This window comes from Artibeus jamaicensis, unplaced genomic scaffold, assembly GCF_021234435.1.
Source record: "Artibeus jamaicensis isolate MK-2021 breed Jamaican fruit bat unplaced genomic scaffold, CSHL_Jam_final contig_335, whole genome shotgun sequence".
Lineage (NCBI taxonomy): Eukaryota > Metazoa > Chordata > Mammalia > Chiroptera > Phyllostomidae > Artibeus > Artibeus jamaicensis.
The window spans coordinates 8,238,404-8,263,609 of record NW_026521800.1 but is presented as its reverse complement, the minus strand read 5'-3'; the positions used below and the strand labels follow the sequence as shown (position 1 = coordinate 8,263,609).

The window sequence follows — 25,206 nt, the reverse complement described above, 5'->3', positions numbered from 1 at the left end:
AACTCTTATCAGTCCAAAAAATACAAGGTTCCTTTCTTTTTCCTAAGACTCTGGTATTGGGAGTCATGCTTCTTATTGGCACCACAAGGAACCCAGAGCAATAGAAACCAGTGGTTCTTTGATATTTACTACTCCTAAGGTCTGTGGAAATAAACAATCTATATACATTTGCATTGTGGGAGAATATGTAACATCAGCAAAAATTTCACCACATCTCTTTATTTCAAAAGCTGACACAAAACACACATCTTCAGGATGATTGCAATTCATTCTGCAATCATTCCTTGCACTAGTTCCCATTTCCCACAGAAGTTTCACACTCCATGACACCAGGGGACCTAAGGACAAGGGTATGTTTTCTTAAGGATTGAGTATTCCATGCCCAAAATACTTATTGACACAGATAGGTGCTTAGTAAGTGGTTTTTAGAATGAATGAAGGAATCCTATTGATCTCAAGCTTTTTGAGTCATTCTTTTTCTTTCATTATGTTTTTTAATTTTTAATAATTTTTATTTTTTAATATGCCATTACAGTTGTTCTATTCCCCTTCTTCATTCTTCTCTCCCTGTACCCACCATCCCCCCTTTGTTTTACCATGTGTCTCAAGTTCTTTGATTCTATATTTCCCCCTACTATTCTTACCCTCCCCTTCTTTTTCTACCTACCATCTTGCTACCTTTTTTCTGTACCTTCTCCCCCTCTCCTCCCACTCCCTGTTGCTAACCCTCATGAGATCTTCATTTCTTGGTTCTGCTCCTGATCTTGCTGTACTTTTAGTTTGCTTTTGTTTTAGATGTGGTTGTTAATAACTGTGAGTTTGCTGTCCTTTCACTGTTCATCTTTTTTATCTCCTTTTTCTTAGATATGTCCCTTTAACTTTTCATATAGTAAGGGCTTGGTGATAATGAACTCCTTGAATTTGATCTTATCTGAGAAGCACTTTATCTGCCCTTCCATTCTAAATGAAAATTTTGCTGGATAGAGTAATTTTGGTTGTAGGTCTTTGGTTTTTCATGACTGGAATACCTCTTTTCAGCCCCTTCTTGCCCTGTAAGGTCTCTTTTGAAAAATCTACTGACAGTCTGATGGGAACTCCTTTGTATGTGACTGTCCCTTTGTCTCTTGCTTCTTCTGGATTCTCTCCTTCATTTTAATCTTGGCTAATGTAATTCTGATGTGCCTTAGTGTGTTCCTTCTTGGGTCCAACTTCTTTGAGACTCTCTGAGCTTCCTGGATTTCCTGGAGTCTATTTCCTTTGCCAGATTGGGAATTCTCCTTTGTTATTTGTTCAAATAAGTTTTCCACTGGTGGCTGTTTCTGTCCCCTTTTGGTACCCCTATAATTCGGATGTTGGAGCATTTAAAGATGTCCTGGAGGTTCCTAAGTCTCTCCTCATTGTTTTGAATTATTGTTTCTTCATATTTTCCTGTTTGGTCATTTTTCCTTCCTTCTGGTCCACTCCTTTGATTTGAGTCCCAGTTTCCTTTTTATCACTATTGGTTTCCTGTGCAATTCCCTTCATTTCAATTAGTTTAGCCTTCATATGTTCCTCTAATTTGTGACTAAAATCCACCAGATCTGTGAGCATCCTGATCACCATGTTTTGAACTGTGCATCTGAAAGTTTTGCTATTTCTTTGTCACTTAGACTATGTTCTCTGGGGCTTTGAGATCTTCTTGAGCCATTTTTGATCTGTTCCACCCATAAGTATGAGGAGCAGAGCCACCAGGACGTCCTCAGTCCTGGTTTGGGCTGTGTGGGGGGGTCAGGGGGAGATATGGCGCCTCCTCTTCCTCTCACCCTGGGGCCTCTGGGTCTCGTCTCACTGCCATCCCTCGCCAGTCTATCTGTGCAGGAATGCGCCACCACATCAACCCGCCATCCTTCACCCTCACGGATTCACAGGATGCTCACTGCGTTGCTCATGGGTCGCCCTTTGCAACCCACTGCCTCGGATCCACGCTCCTGAGTCCATCTGACCAAGTTCTTTTGTGCAATGCCACTCTGCCAGCTGCTGGTTTCGCCCCTCTTATTGGTCAGGCTGAAGCATTCATTGTTATCAGACTTCCGAAAAGTTCAATTTTCTGTGTTCTGGTTGTGTTTTCTGTTGCTAATATTTTGTTGTCTCTAAACTTGGTTGTGTGAGAAAGCACATCATCTCCACCTATACCTCCATCTTGGCGGAAGTCTCTTTTATTATTTTTTAAAAATAGGCCTGGCTGGTGTGGCTCAGGGGATCCAGGGCCAGCCTGCAAATGAAAGGGTCTCCAGTTCCATTCCCTGTCAGGGCACATGCCTGAGTTGTGGGCCAGGTCCCCTTTGGGGATGTGGAGAGGCAACAGATGAATGCATCTCTCACATATCAATGTTTCTCTCCCTCTCTTTCTCCCTCCCTTCCCCTTTCTCTAAAAATAAATAAATAAGATCTTAATATATATATTATGTTTATAAAAGACATATTATATATATTATGCTTAAGATCTTCTGTCAGTCTTTGAGATAGTGTTTATTCTGGTTTGGGTTCCATGCTCTCAATTCACTTGTTATCTACTCTTATGAGTTCACAGTAACACAGAACATTTAAAGACTTTTGTTTGGCTGGAACACAAACACAATAGATTTCTTCCATTGATACCTGATGTGAGATATTATGAGAGAGGTGAAATGTATCATAAAAATGATAAAATGCCAGAATTATTATAATTTTCTATCTTTGGTATTAAGGCATGTAACCATTCTTGAATCCTATTATATGATACAGGACCAAGATTAGATTCAGAAACATGATTTTCCTGTGAGAAGATTTAATTGTCTCCAAGACAGTTTTCTAATACTTGCTATTCCACAGCTCCCTGGTCATGTCCTGGGATCCACACCACCCAGAAGACCAGCTATTGTTTTCTTAGACGTCCTCATAGAACAAAAGACCTGAGTACACTCCTCCCACTAGACAGCAAGGTTACTTGCCCTCCTTGTAAGAAAGTTCACCTTGAAAAGGCAAACTTCTTCTATTCCAGAGAAGCTGACTGTTGTGGACTGCTCTGCCTGGTTTCAGGGATTGTAAACCCTCTCCCATGTCTAAGGCTGTCAGTGACCTCTGGACGTGAGCCACAGGAGACAAGGCTTGTCTCTGATAGCAAATGCTGCCTCAGTTTCCTATCCCTGCCACCAATGTATGGTCGGAAGTCTCCTCACAGCAGGGATCAACCTAAGCCAGACTCGACCACTTGGGAGGCCAGCATGGAAGGACTTGAGGGGGCTGCAACAAAGAGTGAGCAATGGACAATTACCCCCAGGCTATGTGACATAGCCCAAGTTCACAGGTCCTCTAGGAGAAGCGCTTCCTGGCTATAATCTCCTTAAGCCTGAATACCTGACAGGGAGGGTGAAGCTCCTAGCCTTGCCAGAGCAGGGGCGGGGGGGGGGGGGGGGGGGGGGGTGGAATCTGGCATCACAAAGATTTCCTGATAAACCTGTGAAATCTGCTTGGCTAAGAATGCTTTTGTTCATATGTTAGGGGTTTAAGCAGGAAACCCTCAAGTTTCTGCAAAACTCTCTTCCTAACTCAGACTAAGCCCTCAGATTCCTTTGAAATGTTATGTACTGTTTGAACCTTTCCGCACTATATTCCTGTATATTACAACCCAATAAAATCCCCTCAAGGGAGGGGCTCAAGACCTTTTTCCCCTGAGAAACTGGCCACTGCTCATGGCCCTTCCCTTTTGAGGGATTAGCCACCTCTCCTACACAAGCAGATCATGCCATGTCTTGTTTACTTTCATCGGTGGTGGAAGGGGGAAATGCAGGAAAGTCTCCCCACAGCATACCTGCACCTATCTTTCTTAGTATGAATTATTAAGTCTGTGTGACATAAGATTATTTGAGGGCCTCTAAGTGCATCTCACCAGAAAGGGCGAAAACAAAACCAAATTTAATTTTTGTAGACATCCTAGCATGTTTGGAAATGCCTCAAGCACCTTTGGTCTGATAAAAGGTCATTCTAAAATATAGACTGCATCCAGGATGTCCTAGGCTGACAAAACAAGTGGCCCTGTTCCCTGCTAGCATGTGGGCCTCTGAGGGAGAGGTCACAGTCTCATCCCTGAATACAAGGAAAGCATCAACAGCAAACAAACCCACCCAAACACTGATCTACAAACAACAGCACCACATTCTCATTATGAACACGGGGGAAACCAACCTTACTTCGGCTCTATTGCTTGGATAAGGCTATCCTAGGACACCAGAAATCAAGGCATAGAGTTTGAGGACAATCACTGGAGATGTCACAGTGGTAGACTGTCAAATGAGATGGCACACACCAGAAAGTGCTAGAAAAAGAAAATGAGACAATTAGCCCAAACTGCTCATTAGCAAACCCCTCTGCCCTCCTCCCCCACATACAGACACATCCACAGGCTCTTGTTCCATACCTTTCCACATTCTGAGGAATATCCTGGCCCTGAAAGATATCCTGGGCCTTGAACAATACTTTTTTAACTAAATGTTTTATTTTGAGGAAATTATATGCAGCTGTAGGGAATAACACCTAGACATCCCACATGGGCTTTATCCAGTTTCCCCCAAAGAAAACGTCTGCCCAGACTACAGCATAGTATCACAAGCAGGATATCGACACCACAGATACAGAACATTTCCATCATGACAGTCCCCTACTGTTGCCCTCTCATAGCCACATCCAACCTCTCCCTAACCCCTGGCAACCACTAATCTGTTTTCCATTTTCATAATCAGGCCTTTCACGAATGTTACATAATTGTATAGGGCCATGTACACGTACAGTTACACAGCATATGGACCCTTTTGGGATTTGCTTTTCCCCTCCATAATTCTCTGGGGATTTGCATAGGACAATATCTGTACCGATAGATTATTCTGTTTTGTTGCTAAGTGTTACACCATGGACTATCTTGTTTAAAATTTATTTTAAAATTATAGTTGACATACAATATTATATTAGTTTCAGGTGTATCTTATATGCCTTACAATGAGATCACCATGGTAAGTCTAGTACTTATCTTGCACCACACATTGTTATTACAATATTACTGACTATATGCTGTACTTTATATCCCTGTAACTGTTTTTATAACTGGGAATTTGTACTTCTTAATATATCCCAACATAAAAAACATTTCGCATTAAAAACTGGGTGGACGACCTGAACGGATATTTCTCCAAAGTCATGCAGATGACGAACAGACACATGAAAAGATACTCAACATCACTAATCCTTAGGGACATGCAAATCAAAACCACGGTGACACATCACCTTACACCTGACACAATGACTACTTTTAAAAAGTCAACAAACAAGTGTTGGCGAAAAAGTGGAGAAAGGGAACCCCCTTGCACTGCTGGGACTCTAAATTGGTGGAAGAGCTATGGAAAACAGTATGGAGTTTCCTGAAAAACTTGAAAGTAGAAGTATCATATGATCCAGCAATTCCACTTCAGGAATTTATCCTAGAATACTATTTCAAAAAGATATACACACCCCCTATGTGCAATGCAGCAGCATAGCCAAGATACAGACCTTCATTTTTTATCCTGGAGACCTGCCCAGGCAGGAGGGCTCCCCCTCATCCAAAAAGGGGGATCCCACTGCATTGTGCCAGGTCCTGCTTCATTCCAAGGTGGGAAGGAGGAGGGAGTGGAGAGGAGGGTGTGGCCAGGGGCGGGCTCAAGAGGGTGGGCAGAGGCTCACATTTGAGCAGACAATAGGCAAGGAGAGGCCAGAGGCCTGGGAGGAGCGTCAATGTGGAGGAGGCAGTGAATAGGGAGGGTGGAGCTTGGGAGAAGAGCCCAGCAGGCACTGGAAATGGGCGTTCTGGGCCAGCCTGGTGGGCAACCAAAGTCCATCCCAACCCTGGGACTCCCAACTGGGCAGTCCGCCTGCCGCTTTGCCTCTGGGAGTCTACAGCAGACACCTGGTGCGGACGTCCGCAGCTTCCCTTTCATCCGAGTTCTGGCTCTTCTTTCCTGCGCATCCACCTGCGTGCAGAAGGGCGAGTACATCTGTTATAGGAAAACGAAGCAAGCAGACACCGAGGGATTCTGGACTATGAGGTTTATTATTTAACATGCACGGGCCCAGAGGAGTCAATCTCCAAATTCTGAGCCCCGAACAAAGGATTCTTGAGGAATATATAGATTAGGGGTCTTCCTGTCTACGTGACAAATGTGGGATACAGAAGCATAATGTGAATATTGTTTTTCAGCAGGGGTGCTAGTCCCAGCCCTACTGACTATCCGGCTATCAGCATTCCCAGCAGGGGTGCTAGGTGAGTCAAAGTCTCCTAGGACCTCTCCCTTCATTTCCAGTCCTCACTATCCGGCCACCTGCCCTCCCAGACCACCCCATCATTCCCTCTAGGGCGCCTGGGGCCTGGGCAAATAAAGGTTAAACAGAGGTTTTTCAAAGTTTCCGATATCATTCCCCCTTTTTATGCTAAATAGCACTAGTTGCTTGTTTAAGCCTAATATATTTTGTAGGAATAAACAAGTCCCCCCTTTTCTTAGATTCAGAGTATTAATAAGGTTTCTTTCCTCATTATTTTTCTCCTCCTGTGATCTACTATCAGGGAGGGGTTCTGAGGCCTATATTGCAACTAATCACTCATAGGCATCGGCAGGTCATAGGCATACGCCCTATGAAAACAGAAGAACACGCAGGTTAATTCACATAATAATCCTTAAACCAGTGTCTGTGCCTGTGAGACTGCCTTTTGGGAAGACATTCTATTGCATGGTATTTCTTACAATGACATTTAAAAGTAACAATTTGACAAGTCCTTTGCACCTGTAAATTGTACATCTTTGGAGACATCACAAACCTGGTTTTAACTTTCAAATGAAAGCAAACTTTCAAGACAGTTAGCTGCACCATTCTGATGTCTAATGATGAGCATTGTGATTTTCCTTGAACTACAATTCTTCTCCTCAAGATCACCCTCACTGTCATTACAGGGACTCCTTTGGGTCTTGCTTTTGATTTTTGATGGTTTGTTTTCATAAACACACTAAGAGCAGCCTGGATCACTTATGATCCTAAAGTCTGCTCTGCTGGAACTCACACAGGGAACCCTTAGATTGACTTCTCAGTCTGCCCCTCAGGGCACAGAAGCAGAACCACACACCTGCCATCTGGCTTTGCCTGTACCAATTGTTTCACTCAAATCTCCAAATTCTGAGCCCCAAACAAAGGATTCTTGGGGAATATATAGATTAGGGGTCTTCCTGTCTACATGACAAACGTGGGATACAGAAGCAGAATGTGACAATTGTTCTATCAGCGGGGGTGCTAGTTCCAGTCCTGCCTATTCAGCCACCCGCCCTCCCAGACGGCCCCATCATTCTCTCTAGGGTACCTGGGGCCTGGGCAAATAAAGGTTAAACAGAGGGTTTTCAAAGCTTCCCATATCACATCCACTTGCAGGGCACCCTCGGGCTTGGGAAATAGAGGTCCCAGAACGCCCCTGTCTCTCCGCGGGGACTGCAGGGCGGGAGAGGTTTCTGCAGATTTCACTTCCCAGCCAGAATGGAAACACGTGGTTCCTGCTACCGTGGCCCATCGACCATTTCAAAATCAGCATTTTACTTCACTCTTCCTAAACCCTCCCGCTAGTTAGGCCTGGCTGTAAGTGTTTAACAGACTGTCATTTAATCTGCTCTCAACCCTGTTGCAAAAGAGTTAGGTAATAGGGCATCATCCCAAAATCAGTTTGTAAAGGGGGTACCAAACTATGCCAGCTCCCCACATCAGCCTTTGTCAACTATTTTGTGGCAGTCTGTAACAGAACCTTCCAAAGTCAGCGCCTTTAGCCTTAACTTCCCTGAAAATATCAGCCAAAAATACATGAAGAAAAGGGGGTGTATTAAATAATACATGCTTCCAGCAATGCTTTTTATAGTCGGGGGTGGGAAAAGGAAATAACCAAAGTGCCCAGGAATAGAGGAATGGTCACAAATGGGCACACAGACACTGGAATATCTACAGGGTGAAATGTTATCCATTCAGAGTGACAGGCACAGAGCCCATCCACATGTAACAGAGGCAAGGAGAAAACACAAAAGAGCATCTGCATGCTGAGTAAAAAGAAATAACCTACATCAATAATATCAGCCCATTTCATATATATGTAATTATTATTTTTTAATAACTTCGTGGTTCTTTTTTCCTATTGACCTGGGCAAGTGCGTAATTCCTAACAAAGAAGAAAAGATTACTGTGGAGTGGGGCACTAAGGAAGGTAATGTTACCGAACAAGAGGAGGTCCGAGGGAGGGGCAATACAATATTTGGCCCACCTAGGGATGCCCAAAACTGCTGTACAACAGGGGCCCCTCCCAAAAACCAAAATACTAAAATCTACTGGGCCCCTTCTGTCCGCCGCCAATTGGAAACACATCTCTTAATGCCAGAGATTTGTGAAAAGGAAACAAAATGTTTATTTAATGCTATTCAGGCCTAATGCCACCACTAAAATATTAAAGTTTTAGGTTGTACACCTACACCCACACAGCGCTCCCTTCTCCCACTGTCCCAACTCCGGGTACCGTAAATCAGGAAAAGAGCACACGTCTGTGTTGCAGGCCGCTGGCACCGTCAGCTGTGTCACTGTGCAGGATCTCGAGTTAATCCAAAGTACTGTGGTACCCTCTCATGGTCCACTGGCAAGAGTCCTTTGTACCCAGTTCCAGTCAAAGTCCTTGTTGCTTTTCAGGCCCCGCGGGCAGAGGGGGCACCCCAAAGCCGCGTGGGCCTCTTCTACCAAAGCTGCAGGAGTCCGCACTCCACCAAAACCATGTGGCTTTCTTCTTCACCTGGCTGCAGGGATCTCCATTCTGGCCAAGCTGCGTGGTTTTTCCCTTTCACCTGGGAAAGAGGGGGTCCGCACTCCGCCAAAACCACGTGGCTCCCTCTTTCACCCCACCAACAGGGGGTCCTCACTCTGCTGAAACCGCATGGCTCTCTCTCATCTGCCCAAGCAGGGACCCTTCATGTCCTGGAGCCAGTCTTTTCCAAGCTCCCACACAGCGGCCCTTCCACTCAGGGGCGCAGCCCTTAGTTACATCCTGAGTCCAAGCCCTCCTCACTCAGGAGAGCAGCTCATAGATCCCATCTTGAGTCCCAGCTACTACCTTCTCCCCCTCTGCCTCCTTCTTCCTGGCCCCAAACTTGGCCACAGCTATTTAACATATCTATGAAACCAGTTAAAGGTTATAGATATGTTAAATAACCATTCCTCCAGAGGTTAGCTCCAAAACTGTTGCTATGCAAAATAGCTCTCAATGGCCTGGCTCCATTCATCCCTTCCCCCTGGGGGGGGGGGCAGTGAGGACATCTTATATGTCTCTCCAATATTTCTATACACTTTGAATTCTGGACACCATTCCAAATCTTTTTTGGGGGGGCCCCCCTGGCTGCACCCTGTATCAGTAACTGACTAGGAATCAAAGTGCACCTGACAGCAAGTCAAAAGCCTGGCTTGAATACTTTATTTTGAGATAAGCAGCTTACTTATTAAGCCTTGGTTTCTTGCTCTATACAAGTGGGAGAGTTGTATAAGATGGGGAGTCACCAACCCAAGTGCCTCAAGGGCACAGGTGTGTGATGTAAATATGTAACCTGGGACAAGCAAAAGGGTAGAGAATGGAGAGGCCTGGGGATGCAGAAGAATACGTGTCCTGCTCATCCTAGGAGTCTCAGGATAAGGTGTTATGCGAGTCTGAAGTGACCATAAAACCTTTTCTTTTTAAAATATATTTGATTGATTATACTATTACAGTTGTCCCATTTTCTCCCCTTTATTCCCCTCTGGCCTCTCCTCATACCATCATTCCCCCATCTTAGTTCATGTCCATGGGTCATACATACAAGTTCTTTTTCTTCTCCATTTCCTATACTATTCTTAACCTCCCCCTGTCTATTTGGTACCTACCATTTTTGCTTCTTATTCCCAGTACATTTCCCCCCATTGAACCCCCTCCACCTCCCTGCTGATAACCCTCCCAATGATCTCCATTTCTGTGAATCTGTTCCTTTTCTAGATGTTTGATTAGTTCAATTTTGGTTTATTGGGGTTTTTTTTAGGTTCAGTTGTTGATAGTTTTGAATTTGTTGTTATTTTACTGTTCATAGTTTTTGATCTTCTTCTTTCTCTTAGATAAGTCCCTTTAACATTTCATGAAATAAGGGCTTGGTGATGTTGAACTTTTTAAATTTTTTCTTTCCTGGGCAGCACTTTATCTGCCTTTCCATTCTAAATGGTAGCTTTGCTGGACAGAGTAATGTTGGATGTTGGTCCTTGCCTTTTTTCACTTGGAATACTTCCTTCCAGTCCCTTCTTGCCTGCAAGGTTTCTATTGAGGAATCAGCTGACAGTTGTTTGGGAACTCCTTGGTAGGTAACACTCTGCTTTTCTCTTGCTTCTTTTTAGATTCCTTCCTTATCTTTACTCTTGGGTAATGTAATTATGATGTGCCTTGGTGTATGCTTCCTTGGGTCCACATTTTTTGGAACTCTCTGAGCTTCTTGGACTTCCTGAAAGTCTATTTCCTTTGCCAGATGAGGGAAGTTCTCCTTCATTATATTTTCAAATAAGTTTTCAATTTCTTGCTCTTTCTCTTCTTCTTCTGACACCCCTACGGTTTGGATGTTGGGATGTTTAAAGTTGTCCTGGAGGTTCCTAAGTCTCTCCTCATTTTTTAAAATTCTTGTTTCTTCATTCTTTTCTGGTGGAATGTTTCTTTCTTCCTTCTGCCTCAAACCATTGATTTGAGTCCTAGTTTCCTTTCCTTCACTTTTGGTTCCCTGTACATTTTCCTTTATTTCACTCCACATAGCTTTCATTTTTTTCTGCTCGTCTGTGGCCATACTCAACCATTTCTGTGAGCGTCCTGTTGACCAGTGTTTTGATCTGTGCATCTGATAGGTTGGCTATGTCTTCATCACTTGGTTGTATTTTTTTCTGGAGCTTTGATATGTTCTTTCATTTTGGCTATATATATATATATATATATATATATATATATATTTTTGTCTTCGTGCACCTGTTACACAATAAGGGGTGGATCCTTAGGTATTGGCCAGGGTGGGGCAACCCTCCTTGCTGTGTTGTGGCACTATATGCGGGGGGGGGGGGGGGGTTGGAGAGAGAACAATGCTGCTTGCTCAGCTCTCTGCCAACTTTCAGTCACTTCCTCTGCTACCCACAAGCAAATTGGACATTTCTGGTGCTAATTCCAAGGTGGGCGGGTTTGTGTACATTCTAGGACCCTGTGGGTCTCTCCAATCAACTCTCCTGTGAGGTAGGGTGTTTCTCCTGTTTCCAAACCCCCACAGGTTTTCTTAGTCAGAAATTTTGTGGCTTTATTTTTCTGGGCTGGAACCCTGCATTGTGCAGTCTGTCTTGCTCCCCAGTTTTTCCTCCTGGGTTATCCACACCAGCACAAATGTGGGACCACCCACTCCACCAGCCACTGCTCTGCCAGGTCCTCTTTCCACTGCCTTGCCATGAGTCCTCTCTACCACAGCTACCCATCTCCACCCCTCCTACTTGTCTGGATGAATATTTCTTTTGTAACCACTCAGTTGTCAGACTTCTGTACAGTTAGAGTTTCTGGAATTTCTGGTTATGTTTTGTTTTAAAATTTGTTGTCCTTCTTTTGGTTGTGGGAGGAGGCAAAGTATATCTTCCTATACCTGGATCTTGGCTGGAAGTCTGATAACCTTTTAAAAAGCAATCAGTACATATCACATTCCTATTTAAGATGCTCCATGGGCTGTCTTGTTATGCTTCGAATAACGTCCTCATCCCTGTACAGCAACCCACCCTCCTCTCACTGCATTGTCCACCATAATTCCTTTTAGAACTATGAACCAAACAGGGTTTAGAATACTGCATGTTAGTTCTTACCTTATGCCTTTTACTTGCTATGCACCCAGATTTCTGCATGGCTTGGTCCATATAATCTTTCATTCATGCTCAGAGATATCTTGCCTGGGCCTCTCATTTGCAAAATATCAAGTACACTCCCACCATTTTATCTGCTAAAGTACTTTATTTTCTTATCACTGTCACTATTAGCATTATTATTAGTACTTTTCACTATCTAGAATTCTGTTGTTGCTTTGTCTGCTTGTTTTATCTGCCTCCCCAACCCCACAAACCCAGAGTAAAATTGCATCTTGCCTCTTTGGTTCACCACAGTAGCCTCAGCACCTAGTGCAGTACCTGACCAGAGGGTGGGTGAATCCTCAAGGCAGGGATCCAGCTGAATGAATGTATAGATCAGTTAGGAATTGTGTCCCACTCACTGCTAGTAATAGTCAACTCCAACAGCTTAAACACAATTTAGAATTCGATCTCATGTAAAGCAGTCTGGAGGCTGGCAACCCAGCATCATCTCATGGCTCTAAGAAAACATCAGGAATCCAGGTGCCTTTCAGGTTTCTGCTCTGCCATCCTTAATCCATAGCCTCTACCCTCAGGGTAACGAGGTGACACGTGGAGCCCTCACTATCATTCCACAGTCCAACTCAGAAGAAGGCCAATGGCAAGGGGCCATAATGGTATCTCTCTCTCTCCTCACCTCCCTCCACACAGAGTCAGATCCTTTAAGGATATGTCCACATCAATGGCCACACTTAAGTACAAGAGGGGCTGGGAAATACAGTCTCATTGGGCACATTGACACGTGAATAAATTCAGGGATTGTTAAAGAACAAGAAGGGATGTTGGGTAGCCAAAGAAGTAGGCTCCTAACTGTTTAATAGTCAATTTAAGAGACTGGGGAAAGACTTGAAATCACCTTTGAGACAGGAGGGCATTGAAGTTCCTCTCTTCTGACTGATCAGAACTGTTTGCTCTGTCTTCACTTCAAGTGTCCTGACTTCCTCCAACACAGCTTCAGCCACAATTATTTAAGTCTCTCTTTACTTCTGTCTCCAGGACAGGGAGCACATTCTCCTGTACCTTACCTTTACTCCCTGGCAATATTCTGCATATCCTAGCTTTTTATCTCCTGGCCACTACCCAGCACCCTGGAAAGTGCTGATTCAGGCTCTGCTCCAGACCCTAGTGTGGCAATGGATCAGCCCAATTCCTGTCTCTGTTTTGTCATCATTATTGTTATTCTGTAAAGATGCAGTCATGTTGAAATCGTGATTTAGGCAGCATCCCCACACTGGCCTTGAGTCACAGGCTCTGAGCTGGCTGTTTTCTGGCAGAGGAAGCAGGTGTGTTGGAGGACCCTGTCTTCCCGGAATGAAGCAGGCTAGTGAACATTCAGGCCTCCCTCATGTCTGTGAGGCAGTCAAGGGACAGCTAATATTTTTTCAGAGCCTTATTATGTGCCAGCCTCCATGTGTATGTACTATCTGTCTTGCTCTTCTCAGACATCTTGTACTTTGTACACCTTGGTAGTCATAGTAGCTGTCACATTTGTTACCAATACCCCTGCCCTTGATTCAGCCTCATTGATTATGTGGAAGGAACATTTGGGAGAGGGAGGGAGGACAGAGACACACGATGCTACTTCCTATCAGATGTCTCATTTCCCAGGACCTTTTCTTTATGGCTGCCTTCACAGAAGGTTCTGAGTCCTCTCAAAAAAATGTTTTTTACAGGAACCATGGTGGCAGTGGAGGCAGAAAGGGTAGTTCCTTACCTCTCTTGAAAATCCTTTTCCCGATATGTTTGCATGTCCTCCACAAAGTGATGGTGAACCTTAGAACCAGTACATCAGCCTCACCACCTTGTCTCCCCACCTCCCTCAAGTGTTTGGTTTTCTCTTCTAGATTGTTGAAGTCACTTAGGAGAGCAACCGCATCTGAAAAAGCCTGGGCCCAGCTACACAGATTCATTCTGTGCCCAGGGTCAATAGCAAAACTACCTTCTGCCTGTGAGAGAAAAAGTTCATCATCCTAGAATATGGCAGGTGACTATTATCTATGAGGGAGTTAAACTTTTTTTAATTAAATTTTTAATTGAAAATTGCTTATGTGGTTTTAAAAAGCCATACAACACTCAAGTGTATAACACTCTTTTATAATGTGGCTCACTACCTTGAATTACTTTATTTTGTATTTTCTTGTCTATTTAAATTCTACCAAAATATAAGTTCCTCAAAAGTAAGGACCATGTTGTCTAGTCTCTGGAGTGATCCCTGAGAATGGTAGATGCTCAATAAATAAGTGAATGAGTGAGGCCTGGGAGTAACCATGGTTAGAAATTCAGTATGACTCCGCATCTTCACCTGTGTCCCTGCTCATGACAAACACTTCATTCTGTGACATCTTTTTTTCTCTCAACAATATAACATGGAAGTTCTTTCATTTCAGAAGATAAAAATCTACTCTAAATGTGATATTATACATTAGGATTTCTCCACCTCAGCACTAATGACATTTTGGGCCAGATAAGCCTGTGCTTCATGCATTGTCGGTTGTTTAGCAGCATCTGTGGGGCTCTATCTACCAGAAGCCAGTAGCTCCCCCCACCCTGAGTGGTGAAAACTGAACGAGTCTCCAAATATGGTGAAATATCTTCTGGGAGGCAACACTGCCTCTAATTGAGAATTATGGACATAGATGTTGCATTGTCTCCATTTTCCTATAAAGCCCCCAAGTAGAGTCCATTCATTAAACATGAGTATGAGAAATTAAAATAAAAAATATTAATCATTAGTCTAACTCATGGAATTCCACCTTCATCCTCAGTTGAATGCCCCAAATTTGTGTGCTTTGGACTAACCTTTGCATTTTTTCCTTAAGGACCTAAACTGAAAATTTCAAATCAAAAGTTTAAACATTTTGACCTTAGCTATTACCTGGGAAAATTTACACAAGTCACCAGAGCTGCCTCCCCCCAAAAAATCAGTACATAATCTCACATGAACAAGGGAAATACTACTTCAGAAGCTGTTGGTAATAGTGACACACGAGCACCTAGATGACCAGACTCTTTTTAGACTTCTTCTCATTATACAACCAAAAGCAGGGCTCCTCATGGGCCTGCCTTCCCTGTAGTAGAACTAGGAGCCTAATTTTGATATCTTATTAAAGTGTGAAATTTTGATGGGGCTGAAGGAAGGGAAGCAGAACTGTGTCAGTAGCTGGAGCCTGCCAACGCAGGGTTAGCACAAAAGATTAGTTACAGTACTTTTTTATTTTGATGTTCAGGACTACGGCTGTAACTTCTCATAAAGGAGAAGTAAAATACATTGATTGGGCTTTTAAAAAACTTCGTTGCATGATTTTTGAGGAATCATAATTTGACCCATTGTATATGTGTATATCAGTAAACTCAAGTAACAGTCACCTATGATATTACTGGATTAAAAACTCACTAAAAAGGTTGATATTTCTTAGCTTCAGTTGCTGTAATACTCCTACATATTTCATTTTTATCTTAGTCCTTACTCAGTTTTGACAAAGAGGAATCGCTCTTTAAGAGAAATAATTTCTTCTCTGCATTTAGGTAAAAAAGTGCTCATTGTCTATGCGCACCAAGAACCTAGGTCTTTCAATGGATCCTTGAAGAAAGTGGCTGTGGACGAACTGCGTACACAGGGCTGCACTGTCACCGTTTCTGATCTCTATGCCATGGACTTTGAACCGAGAGCCACAAGGAAAGATGTCACTGGTAAGTCATGGGTCACAAGCTCTGTGCTTTTTAAAACTTCCTTCTTTGCGTGTGTACATTTTATATGGAAGTATAACTGATATAACATTAGTTTCTGGTTTACAGTGTAATGATTCAATATATGTATATATTGCAAAATGATGACCACGATAAGTCCAGTTAACACTCATCATCTCATAGTTATAAATTTTTTCTCCCTCATGATGAGAACTTTTAAGATTCACTCTCCTAGCTACTTTAAAATATACAGTACAGGCTTATTAATGTAGTCAACGTGCTGCATATAACATTTTTGTGACTTAATCATTTTGTCACTGGAAATTTGTACCTTTTGACCCTGACACCTGTACTGCCTGCTCGCCAACCCCTGCCTCAGCCAACCACCAATCTGTTCTCTATACCCACAAATTCAGTTACTTTTGTTTGATTTGGGGGCTTTTGTTTGTTCTTTTTTGGGTTTTTAAGTTCCATGTATAAGTGAGATGATACAATATTTATCCTTTTTAGTCTGACTTATTTCACTTAGCATAATACCCTCTAGGTCTATTCATGTTGTTGCTAATGGCAAGGGCTTTTTATTGTTTTTTTTTTTATGCCTGAGTAACAGTATTTCATTGTATATATACCACATTTTCTTTATCTATGCCTTAGCTATCGTAAATAATGCTGTAGCAAATATGGGAATGCCTATATATTTTTAATTGGTATTTCTGTTTTTCTGAGATAAATACTCAGAAGTGAAATATCTGGGACACAATGTAGTTTTAGTTTTAATTTTATGAGGAACCTACATACAATTTTCCATAGTGTCTGCACCAGTCTGCATTCCCACCAATAGTGTACAAAGGTTCCCTTTTCTCCACAACCTCACCAACACTTGCTATTTCTTGTCTTTTTTTATAGTAGCCATTCTAACAGGTGTTAAGTGATATCTCATTGTGGTTTTGATTTGCATTTCCCTAATATCTAGTGAAGTTGAGGGCCTTTTCATGCATCTATTGGCTATTTGTATGTCTTCTTTGAAATAAGTTTATTCAAGTCCTCTGTACATTTTAAGTCAGATTATTCCTTTTCTTGCTTTCTATTTTTTAAAGATTACATTTATTTGTTTTTAGAGAGGGGAAGGGGAGGAGAAAGAGGGGAAACATCAATGTGTCTTGCCTCCTGTACACCCTCCACTGGGGCCCTGGCCCAAAACCCAAGCATGTGCCCTAGACTGGGAATCGGACTGGCAATCCTGTGGTTTGCAGGCCAGAGCTCAATGCACTGAGCCACACTAGTCAAGGCACTTTCTCTTTTTTTTAACTAAAATAAGTTTTGGGTAAAAACAGTAATTGTTGCACATAATGTACAATTCTCAAGTCAAGAATTCCATGGTGCAAGTTTGTTTCCCATCCTTTGGACACTCAGTTTTACTGCTTTTGAGGTAATGTCCTTTCAGGTAGAGTCTCTGCTTATAAAGCAATTATAGGTATATTCTCCATTTTCTCTACACTTTGAAAATAATGGTAGTATATTATACATGTTGTTTTGTGCATTGCTTTCTTTTCTTTTATTGGTGCAAATTATTCTATTCTATGAGAAAGCGAGGCCCTACTTTAGGGCCTGTCTCAAGTACTCCCTACTGAAGGGCACTTTAGACTGTTTTTCTCCTTTGTCTGTTATAACCAGTGCTGCACTGAGTAATCATGTCTATATGTGTTTTCCCACACATGCTAGTATATCTAGAAGTGAAATGGCTGGCATGAGGGAATGTGCATTTTTAATTTTCATAGGTAATATTGAATCACTTTCCACAGAGATTATACCAGTTTACAGTCTGACCAGCAATGTTTGCAACTGCTCATTTACTCACTGTCACCACCAACAATATTACAAATTTTTAATAACTGCCAACCTTACAAGTGAAAAAAATGGACACCTGGTATAGTTCTAATTTGCATTTTTCTCACTATAAGTGAGCTTTACTATTGTGGGGGAGGAAGAAATTTTTCTCTGCTCTTCTAGGATCTTCTGACTGGTCTAATGATCAAATAGACATAAGACACATCAATAAAAAGGGAAAATAACCAGCCCTGGCTGGCTAGCTCAGTTGGATACAGCATCATCCTCATACACCAAGGTTGTGGGCTTGATCCCCAGTCAGGACACATACAAGAAGCAATCAGTGAGTGCATAAATAAGTGGAACAACAAATCTCTGTTTCTCTCACTTTGTTTCCCTTGTCTCTCTCTCTCAAAATGTGAATACATTTTTTAAAAAGAGAAAATAACCAAATTTAATCATATATGTATTGGAACCCCATGTATATGAGAGAGTCAGAGACCCCACATACATGAGAGGTTCAGAGCCAGAAAGGGAAAATGAGGTATATATGACATTCTAAGCTATGGATGAGGTAAAGTATATGGGGCTTTCAAAGGGCCAAATGGAATTTCAACTTCTTAACAGTTAAGGAGTAGTTACATTTATACAGTCCTACAATTTTTTTGTCCCTTTGAAGGCAACCACATGGCTGATGTGGCCCCTGGTGAAAATGAGTTTGACACATCTGCCTTAGTCACCAAATAGCAGGAATGTTCACCAGATCCTCAGACCCAAAATCTGCAACTCATCACAACTCACATCCAACCAAGCTTCCCATCTTGTTCAGTCTTCTTCCTACAATGTTTAATTTGCCCACCATTTCATCTAAAATTCTACTATTCTAGTCCAAAGTATCATCTGTTTTTTTTCTGCATTATTGCAACAACCTTCTAATAAAATTTTCCCTCATGCACTTTTGCCCCTTACAACCCATTTTCTACAAAATACTTAGAGTAATCTTTAGGTGTGCATGTGCACACACACACGCACACACACACACACACACACGCCTCACGGCACTCTTGAGGCTTATTAACTCTTCAAAGGCTCTCATGCTCTTAGGACATGTCTAGAATCCTTGTGCAGATCTGTGAGGTGCAGCATGTGGCCCTACCTCCTATCCAGGCTCTGGATGCTCTGTGCCTACATCCCAGCCATGCCTGACTTCTTCCCACCGCTGCCAAGGACCCACACATCCTGGTGCAGGGCCCCTACTGGCCTGTGCGCTCTGGCAGGAGTGTTTGCCCCACTTCACTACCCTTTACATGCCACCTTCTCTGTCACTCAATGAAGGAAGCCCTCCGCAGGCCCTTGGGTGGAATTGGATGCCCTTTTCTGTGCCGTGCATTCCTCCTGGCTCTTAAAACATCTCTGTGGCATTTTATTCACACAAGAAACACACAGGGACATGCTTATTGTGTATGTTTCAAGCACTAGGATCATCTGGGTAGAGGCTGGCTCCCTCACTAGACTGTTGACTCCATGAAAGCAGGGAAAGACCAGTCTTTTACAGTTGTCCTTTTTGGGGTAGTGTTTCCTTAATATTTGTTGGAGAGGTAAGGTCTGCACCCTTCCAACCTGGCCTGTATCTCAGCGAGACTCAGCAAGGCTGCAGTATAACTGTGCATGAGTATGTATCCCCATGGACACCTGGTGGAAAGGAGGCATGGACATCTGACTGACTAGACCTTACTTCCCACTCCCTGGTTTCTCCTCTGCTTCTGTGCCTGCAGAATCCATGCCCCAAATCTTGATGAAGTTTGTGGTTTGGGAAGGACAGGCAGGAGGGACCTGCAGTACTGGAGAAATTCCCTAGACAGCCCTCTTCCTTCTCTCCACTGATGACTAGGGGTGCATTCAGGCAGCATGATCTCACTGTGTTCTCCCTTGTACCCAGTGGGCTGCAGCCACAGTGTGTGTAGCAGGCAGGAAGTGTGCAGTACCAGCCTTTAGATCCTCCTGTTCTGGTCCTTGTGAAGTTTAAGAAGCAGAGTGTCCCAATTAAGGTGAACTCAAGGAGATTCATACCAAGACACATCATAATTAAAATGGCAAAGTTTAGAGACAAAGAGAAAATCTTGTATGCAGCAAGAAACAGTTAGTTACTTACAAAGGAGTTTCCATAAGAATATCAGCTGATTCTCCACAGGAACACTACAGGCCAGAGGGATTGGAATGAACATTTAAAGTATTGAAAAAACATATCAGTGACCAAGACTATTCTATCCAGCAAAAGTATAGTTTAAAATAGAAGATGAAATAAAAAGCTTCCCAGACAAAAAAAAAAAAAAAGACAAAAGGAGATGATTACAACCAAACGAGCATGGCAATAGATGTTAAAATGCTGCCTTAAGGAGAAATAGGGAATTACGGTCAAGATGCAAGTGTAGGTAGATATGCTTTGCTTCCTTGTACAACCAAAAAAAGGACAACAAATTTAAAAACTACAATCAACAAAAATTGCCAGAAAATTGAACTGTATGGAAGCTAGAGAACCAAGGAGTTAGAAAAGAAACATTCATGGAGACAGGTAGGAGTGGCAGGGATGGGCAGCTGGGGTGGAGAAGATATGCAGCAAAGTGGCACCTGGAAGACTGGGTGAGGTGGCCGCTGGGGGATGGAGCAATCCCACATTCGTGTACAGGTAAGCCGAGAGGAACAGCTGGAGAGCAAGACAGACCACACAACCCAGGTTTGCAGTGTAAGACAGTAAAGCCTCAAAACCCCTGGCTACAAAAACGTGTGGAGATTGTGGCAGTGGGAGAAACTCCCAGCCTCACAGGACAGTTCACTGTAGAGACCCACAGGGTCCTACAACGTACACAAACCCACCCACCCAGGAATCAGCACCAGAAAGGCCCAACTTGCTTGTAGGTAATGGAGGAAGTGACTGAAGGTGGGGCAAGAGCCAAGCAAGTGGCATTGTTCCCTCTCTGACCCCTCCCCCACATACAGCACCATAACACAGAAAAGTGGGTTGCCCATACATAAATATCAGTTGATTTCTCAAAAAAACTTTGCAGGCCACAAGGGATTGGCAAGAAATATTCAAAGTGATGAAAATCAAGGCCCTACAACCAAGATTGCTTTACCCAGCAAAGTCATCATTAGAATGGAAAGAGAAATGAAGAGCTTCCTGGTCAAGAAAACAAACACTAAAGGACTTCATCACCACTGTACCAATATTATATAAAATGTTAAAGTGTCTTGTTTAGGAAGATTAAAAATATGAATAATAATGTGGCAATAAATACATACCTATCAACAACTGAATCCAAAAAACGAAATGAAGAGGAACAGAAACAGACTCATAGAGACGGAGAACATTTTTGACAGTTACCAGATGGGCAGTGAGGGTGAAGGGATGGGTGAAAAGATTAGAGGATTAAATACAAAATAGTTGTTACAGAATAGGCATGGAGATATAAAGTAGAGCATAGACAATATGCTCAGTAATAGTCTAACAATGTATGGTGTGAGAGATTTATCAGGACAATCACTTATGAGTTATATAGTGTCTAATCACTAAGGTGCAACCCAAGACTAATATGGTAATGTACATCAGGTATAATTAAAACTGAGAAATGCAGCCCTGGCTGGTGTGGTGACTCAGCAGGCTGAGTGCTGGCCTTTGAACCAAAGGATCACCAGTCTGATTCCCAGTCAGGGCACATGCCTGGGTTGCAGGGCAGTTCCCCAGTAGGGGGTGCAAAAGAGAAATGTTTCTCTCTCTCCCTTCCCCTCTAAACATAAATAAATCAAATCTCTAAAAAAATGATTTTTAAAAAGAGCCCCTTAGAGCACAATACATGTTTATTTTGTGTACATTATGACACTTTTCACAGCAAAGTTCTTACCTGTATTATATAGGTCTATAACAGAGCCACTGGCATTCATTTTCGTAGCTCACTCCTGATGTGCCTGAAGGTTCTCATCCAAGAAAAGGGAAGACACCCTTGGACCTGAAAGATTAGGGACTATTGGACAACACATGGCAAATCCACTCAGTGCTGTCCAGGGGGTGGTGACAAAACCCGCCACCCCTCCTAACCCTTTCCTCTTCTCATCACACTCATAATATCAGTGTTTCCGCAGGCCCAGTCACTCCCCACAGCTAAGTTGCTCACTTGTCTACACCTGGGAAAGGGCACCAGTGACAGAATGAAAATATCCATCACACCAGTTCATTTAGATGCCATCCGGGCTCTGGATGACTGCAAATAGGACAGTGGGCAGTCCTTCTGCTGTCCCCAAGAACACAGCACAGCTCTGCCTCTTAAACTTCACACTTCATTTGGGTCCCGTATCACTGAGCACAGTGATCACATTTCTAGCAAGTAACCCAAGTGGCTGCAGAAACCTAAGCCACCTCCTTTATTCTAATACTTGCAGTAAAATAGAAAATCATCTGGAGTGTACTCATGAAGTTGTCTTAAATTACATTACTGTGAACAAACCTATCTCTGGCCCCTGTTAGCAATTTAACTTTTCAGGGGGAGGGGTGGTTGTGCATTTGTAGAGGTATGTGACAACAGATCACAAAAGCAAGCTACAATAAAAGCAGAAACACATGTGGGAAATGGCACTGATTGGGAGCCTAAGGCAACTGCTCTCCCTGCTCCTGTGCTGGCTTCTGGAGAGCTCACCACAAGTTTTGCAATAGAGCTCCCTGCTGAGGGTCTCTGAGACCTGCTTCCCACTGTTGCTCATAGTCTCTGTTCCACACTAGTATCTCACTAATACTGCCAATGTGTAGAGAAGAAAGAGAATGACCACCAATCCCCTTGAGCCTGGAGAAAAGCTGCACAGCCCCCTGAGTACAGCACTCTGCCCACAAGTGAAGTCCCGAGGCCTTGCACAGGTGTGGGGATGGGGGGACCCCTCTCACAGCAGGGGGAGAGTACTTGCTAAGCAGCCAGTGCTGCTCTGCCAGTGTGACCACAGACATTCCTGAATGGTCATTCCAGATCCTGGAATGCACTGAAACGTGAATACACCAATACACAGAGTTCTAAACATGGAAGTTCAAAACCAGGCCCTTTATTTTTTTATTGTTATCCAAGGTCACTTTGGGTTCAGGCACATTGTAAAGTGTCAGAGGAAAAGTGGGTCAGTAGGAGACAGAAGTAGAGCTACAGGCAGTGCCAAGCATTTCCTTAAGGGGAGGAGAATCGGCCACAGAACAGAATGCTGTTGGTTTTGCTGTGCTGAATAAAGAAAAGGAAGGGGTGGTCAGCACAGAACCTGGGGATGATTCTTGCACATCGAAACTTCATGATTGCGGCAGTGGCAGCTGCAGCCTCGGTGCCTTCCTCGTTGACCTCCACAAAGGACTTGTGCACGACCTTGGACAGAAACAGGTCTCTCCCAGATGACATTCCAGAAAAGTCTGCTGTGGCTGGCTCAAAGGCATGGGTCATGCCCAGAGAGCGAAGTACATCCTCCATGTCGTAATTCTCCTCCAGTTTAAATCTAGGCAGAGACACATCCACCTCTTCTTCATCCATCATATCTGGCCTGGTCCATTGTATGAATTTCTCATAAGTAAGGTTTTTTTCCACCTAGAAGGGGAGGGTTGAACATTTTATGATCTACAACAGTGCTGCCCAAGAGAACCTATGCTATGAAGTGAGTGCTCTATGCTGTGCAGTATGAGAGGGCAGTAACGGGAAGTTACACTACTTTAGAAATATCACTGGGAAATGTGGAGAAATGCTAAGCAGAAGTGCAAGTGTAATCTCCTTGCCATGACAGCACCATTGTTCCTTAGCACTCATTACCGTTTCCAGATTGACGTTTTCATCCGGAAGCAGGATGATCATATTCAGCTCTTTGCCCACATAAGGCAGCACCAGAATTTTGGTGAATATTTCTCCTATGTAAGTCATATTAAAGGTAGCTCTCTTAAACATCATTTGCACAGGCTTCTCCTCATTCTATTTAAAAAAATGAAAAGAATAAACAGTAAGTTGAAATAAGACCTAGTTTATGTACTGAATGAACCAGCAATGCTGGCTACTCTAGGCCCCTAGAAATACTTTCTTGGCTTCCACAACCCATCAGCCCCCACCTTGCTGGTGTGAATTCACTCCCTCAACCTCTGGTCACTTGGGTAACCAGGACTCACTCCTTATACTGCTTCTGCCTTGGTGAAATCATTCATTCTTCTGACTTTAAGTAGCATTCCCAAACTTATGCTTCTAGCTGGGACCTGTCCCCTGTACTCAATATTCACATATTATACGGCCTACTTGACACCTGCATTTGGATATAAAAGAAAACTCCAACGCCACATGTCACACTGGCCTCCTCATATCACTTCCAAGTCTGCTCCATCCACAATTTCCCCATCTCAGTGGATGCCTATGCCACTGGTCCCATTGTCAAAATCCCTGGCATATTTCTGACTCCTGTCACTCACAATTCACATCAGAATCTTTCATAAATCATCCTGGCTCTCATTTAAAATATCAAAACAATCTGACTTGCTCTTTCTACCTGCACTGCTATCAGCCTAGGCCTGGTCACTGGGATGACCTCCTAAAAGATGCCTAAGTATCCTTCCCCATTCTGATTTCCTCACCCAGTGGCCAGAGGGATCTGGTAAATCCCGTATTAAATCAGACCACATCACTCTCTGACTAAACACCTTTCCGTGGCTCCCCCTCCACTCCAAGGGAGTGAAAACTCAAGTCCTAAAAGCACCTGGTAATTGTGACAAGAGCTCGGTCGCCTACATGCTCTGTTCCCATTGCCCTTCATCTGTTAGAGCCACAGGAGTCCCCTGATGGTGCTGCAGGCAAACCAGGCCCCCAAACTCATCCCCAAGACTGAGAGCACACGCCCTTGAACACAGGGACTGATTCTAAGAATCTCCATTGTTATTGCAAAATTTTCACCTTGCTGATTTTAAATGATCTTTCCTCAGTGTCTTCTTTGTTAAACTGAGTATCCCAGTTTCCTTTGAAGTAGATGGCATTCACGAGAACCAGACGAGTATCTGGATTAACTGAATTTGGAGACAGCAACTCTGTAATTTTACCTGAAAAGAGGAATTACACAACCAGTTAGCTCAGAGTGTTCTGAGGTATAATATTCAGATTGGGCCATCTCCTTGCAAAAACAAGTACTCAGATAAAGGAGTTCATGGTTCCCCACATATCACCATGTAAAGGGATACTTTTAAATACCACTACATGAATAAAACATGGAAAATTAACAAAGTAATATATGCAGGATGAATTCCTCACAAATGAGATAGGAATGCCTAGTGCCTAAAGAAAGGTCCAAGTTTGTAGCAAGTGTAAAGAGCAGTTTAAAGGAAGAATCATCATGAGGGGAGGGTGCAGTGAGCATTCTGCATAGGATGCTGCAGGGCACGAGCCATGCTGTACAGGAAGACAGCCTGAGATCTGTATCCAAGTGCTTCTTTGCACTATTGGTCAAAAGAAGAACTAGATCGACATTAGCAACATCAAAATTCAAAGTGTAGATTGTTCTGGAAAAGACGTACTGCATATTTAAAGGCATCACATTTATTTTGATAAGAGCAGGAAAATGCTAGAGAAAATAATCATAAATTGTCAGTGAAGTTTAAAGCTTTACTGTTTTTATAATTTTTCTAATTTATGGATCAAAAAGAGAGAAGAAGGGGAGAGTGAGGAGGAG

General features: G+C 43.0%; 1 protein-coding gene across 6 annotated transcripts in view; it reads right to left on the bottom strand.

The window, feature by feature from the left end:
* Positions 1-22,558: 22,558 nt before the first annotated feature.
* The window catches only part of LOC119038544 (serpin B6), a 71,726-nt gene continuing 69,078 nt past the window's right edge, over positions 22,559-25,206 (bottom strand). For all 6 annotated transcript variants that reach the window (XM_053664108.1, XM_053664104.1, XM_053664106.1 and 3 more), the window contains 3 exons: positions 24,438-24,580; positions 23,319-23,474; positions 22,559-23,099 (listed from right to left, as the gene is read on the bottom strand). In XM_053664108.1, the coding sequence (XP_053520083.1) occupies positions 22,695-23,099; positions 23,319-23,474; positions 24,438-24,580 (704 nt within the window). In that variant the 3' untranslated portion in view covers positions 22,559-22,694. The remainder of the gene's footprint in view (positions 23,100-23,318; positions 23,475-24,437; positions 24,581-25,206) is intronic.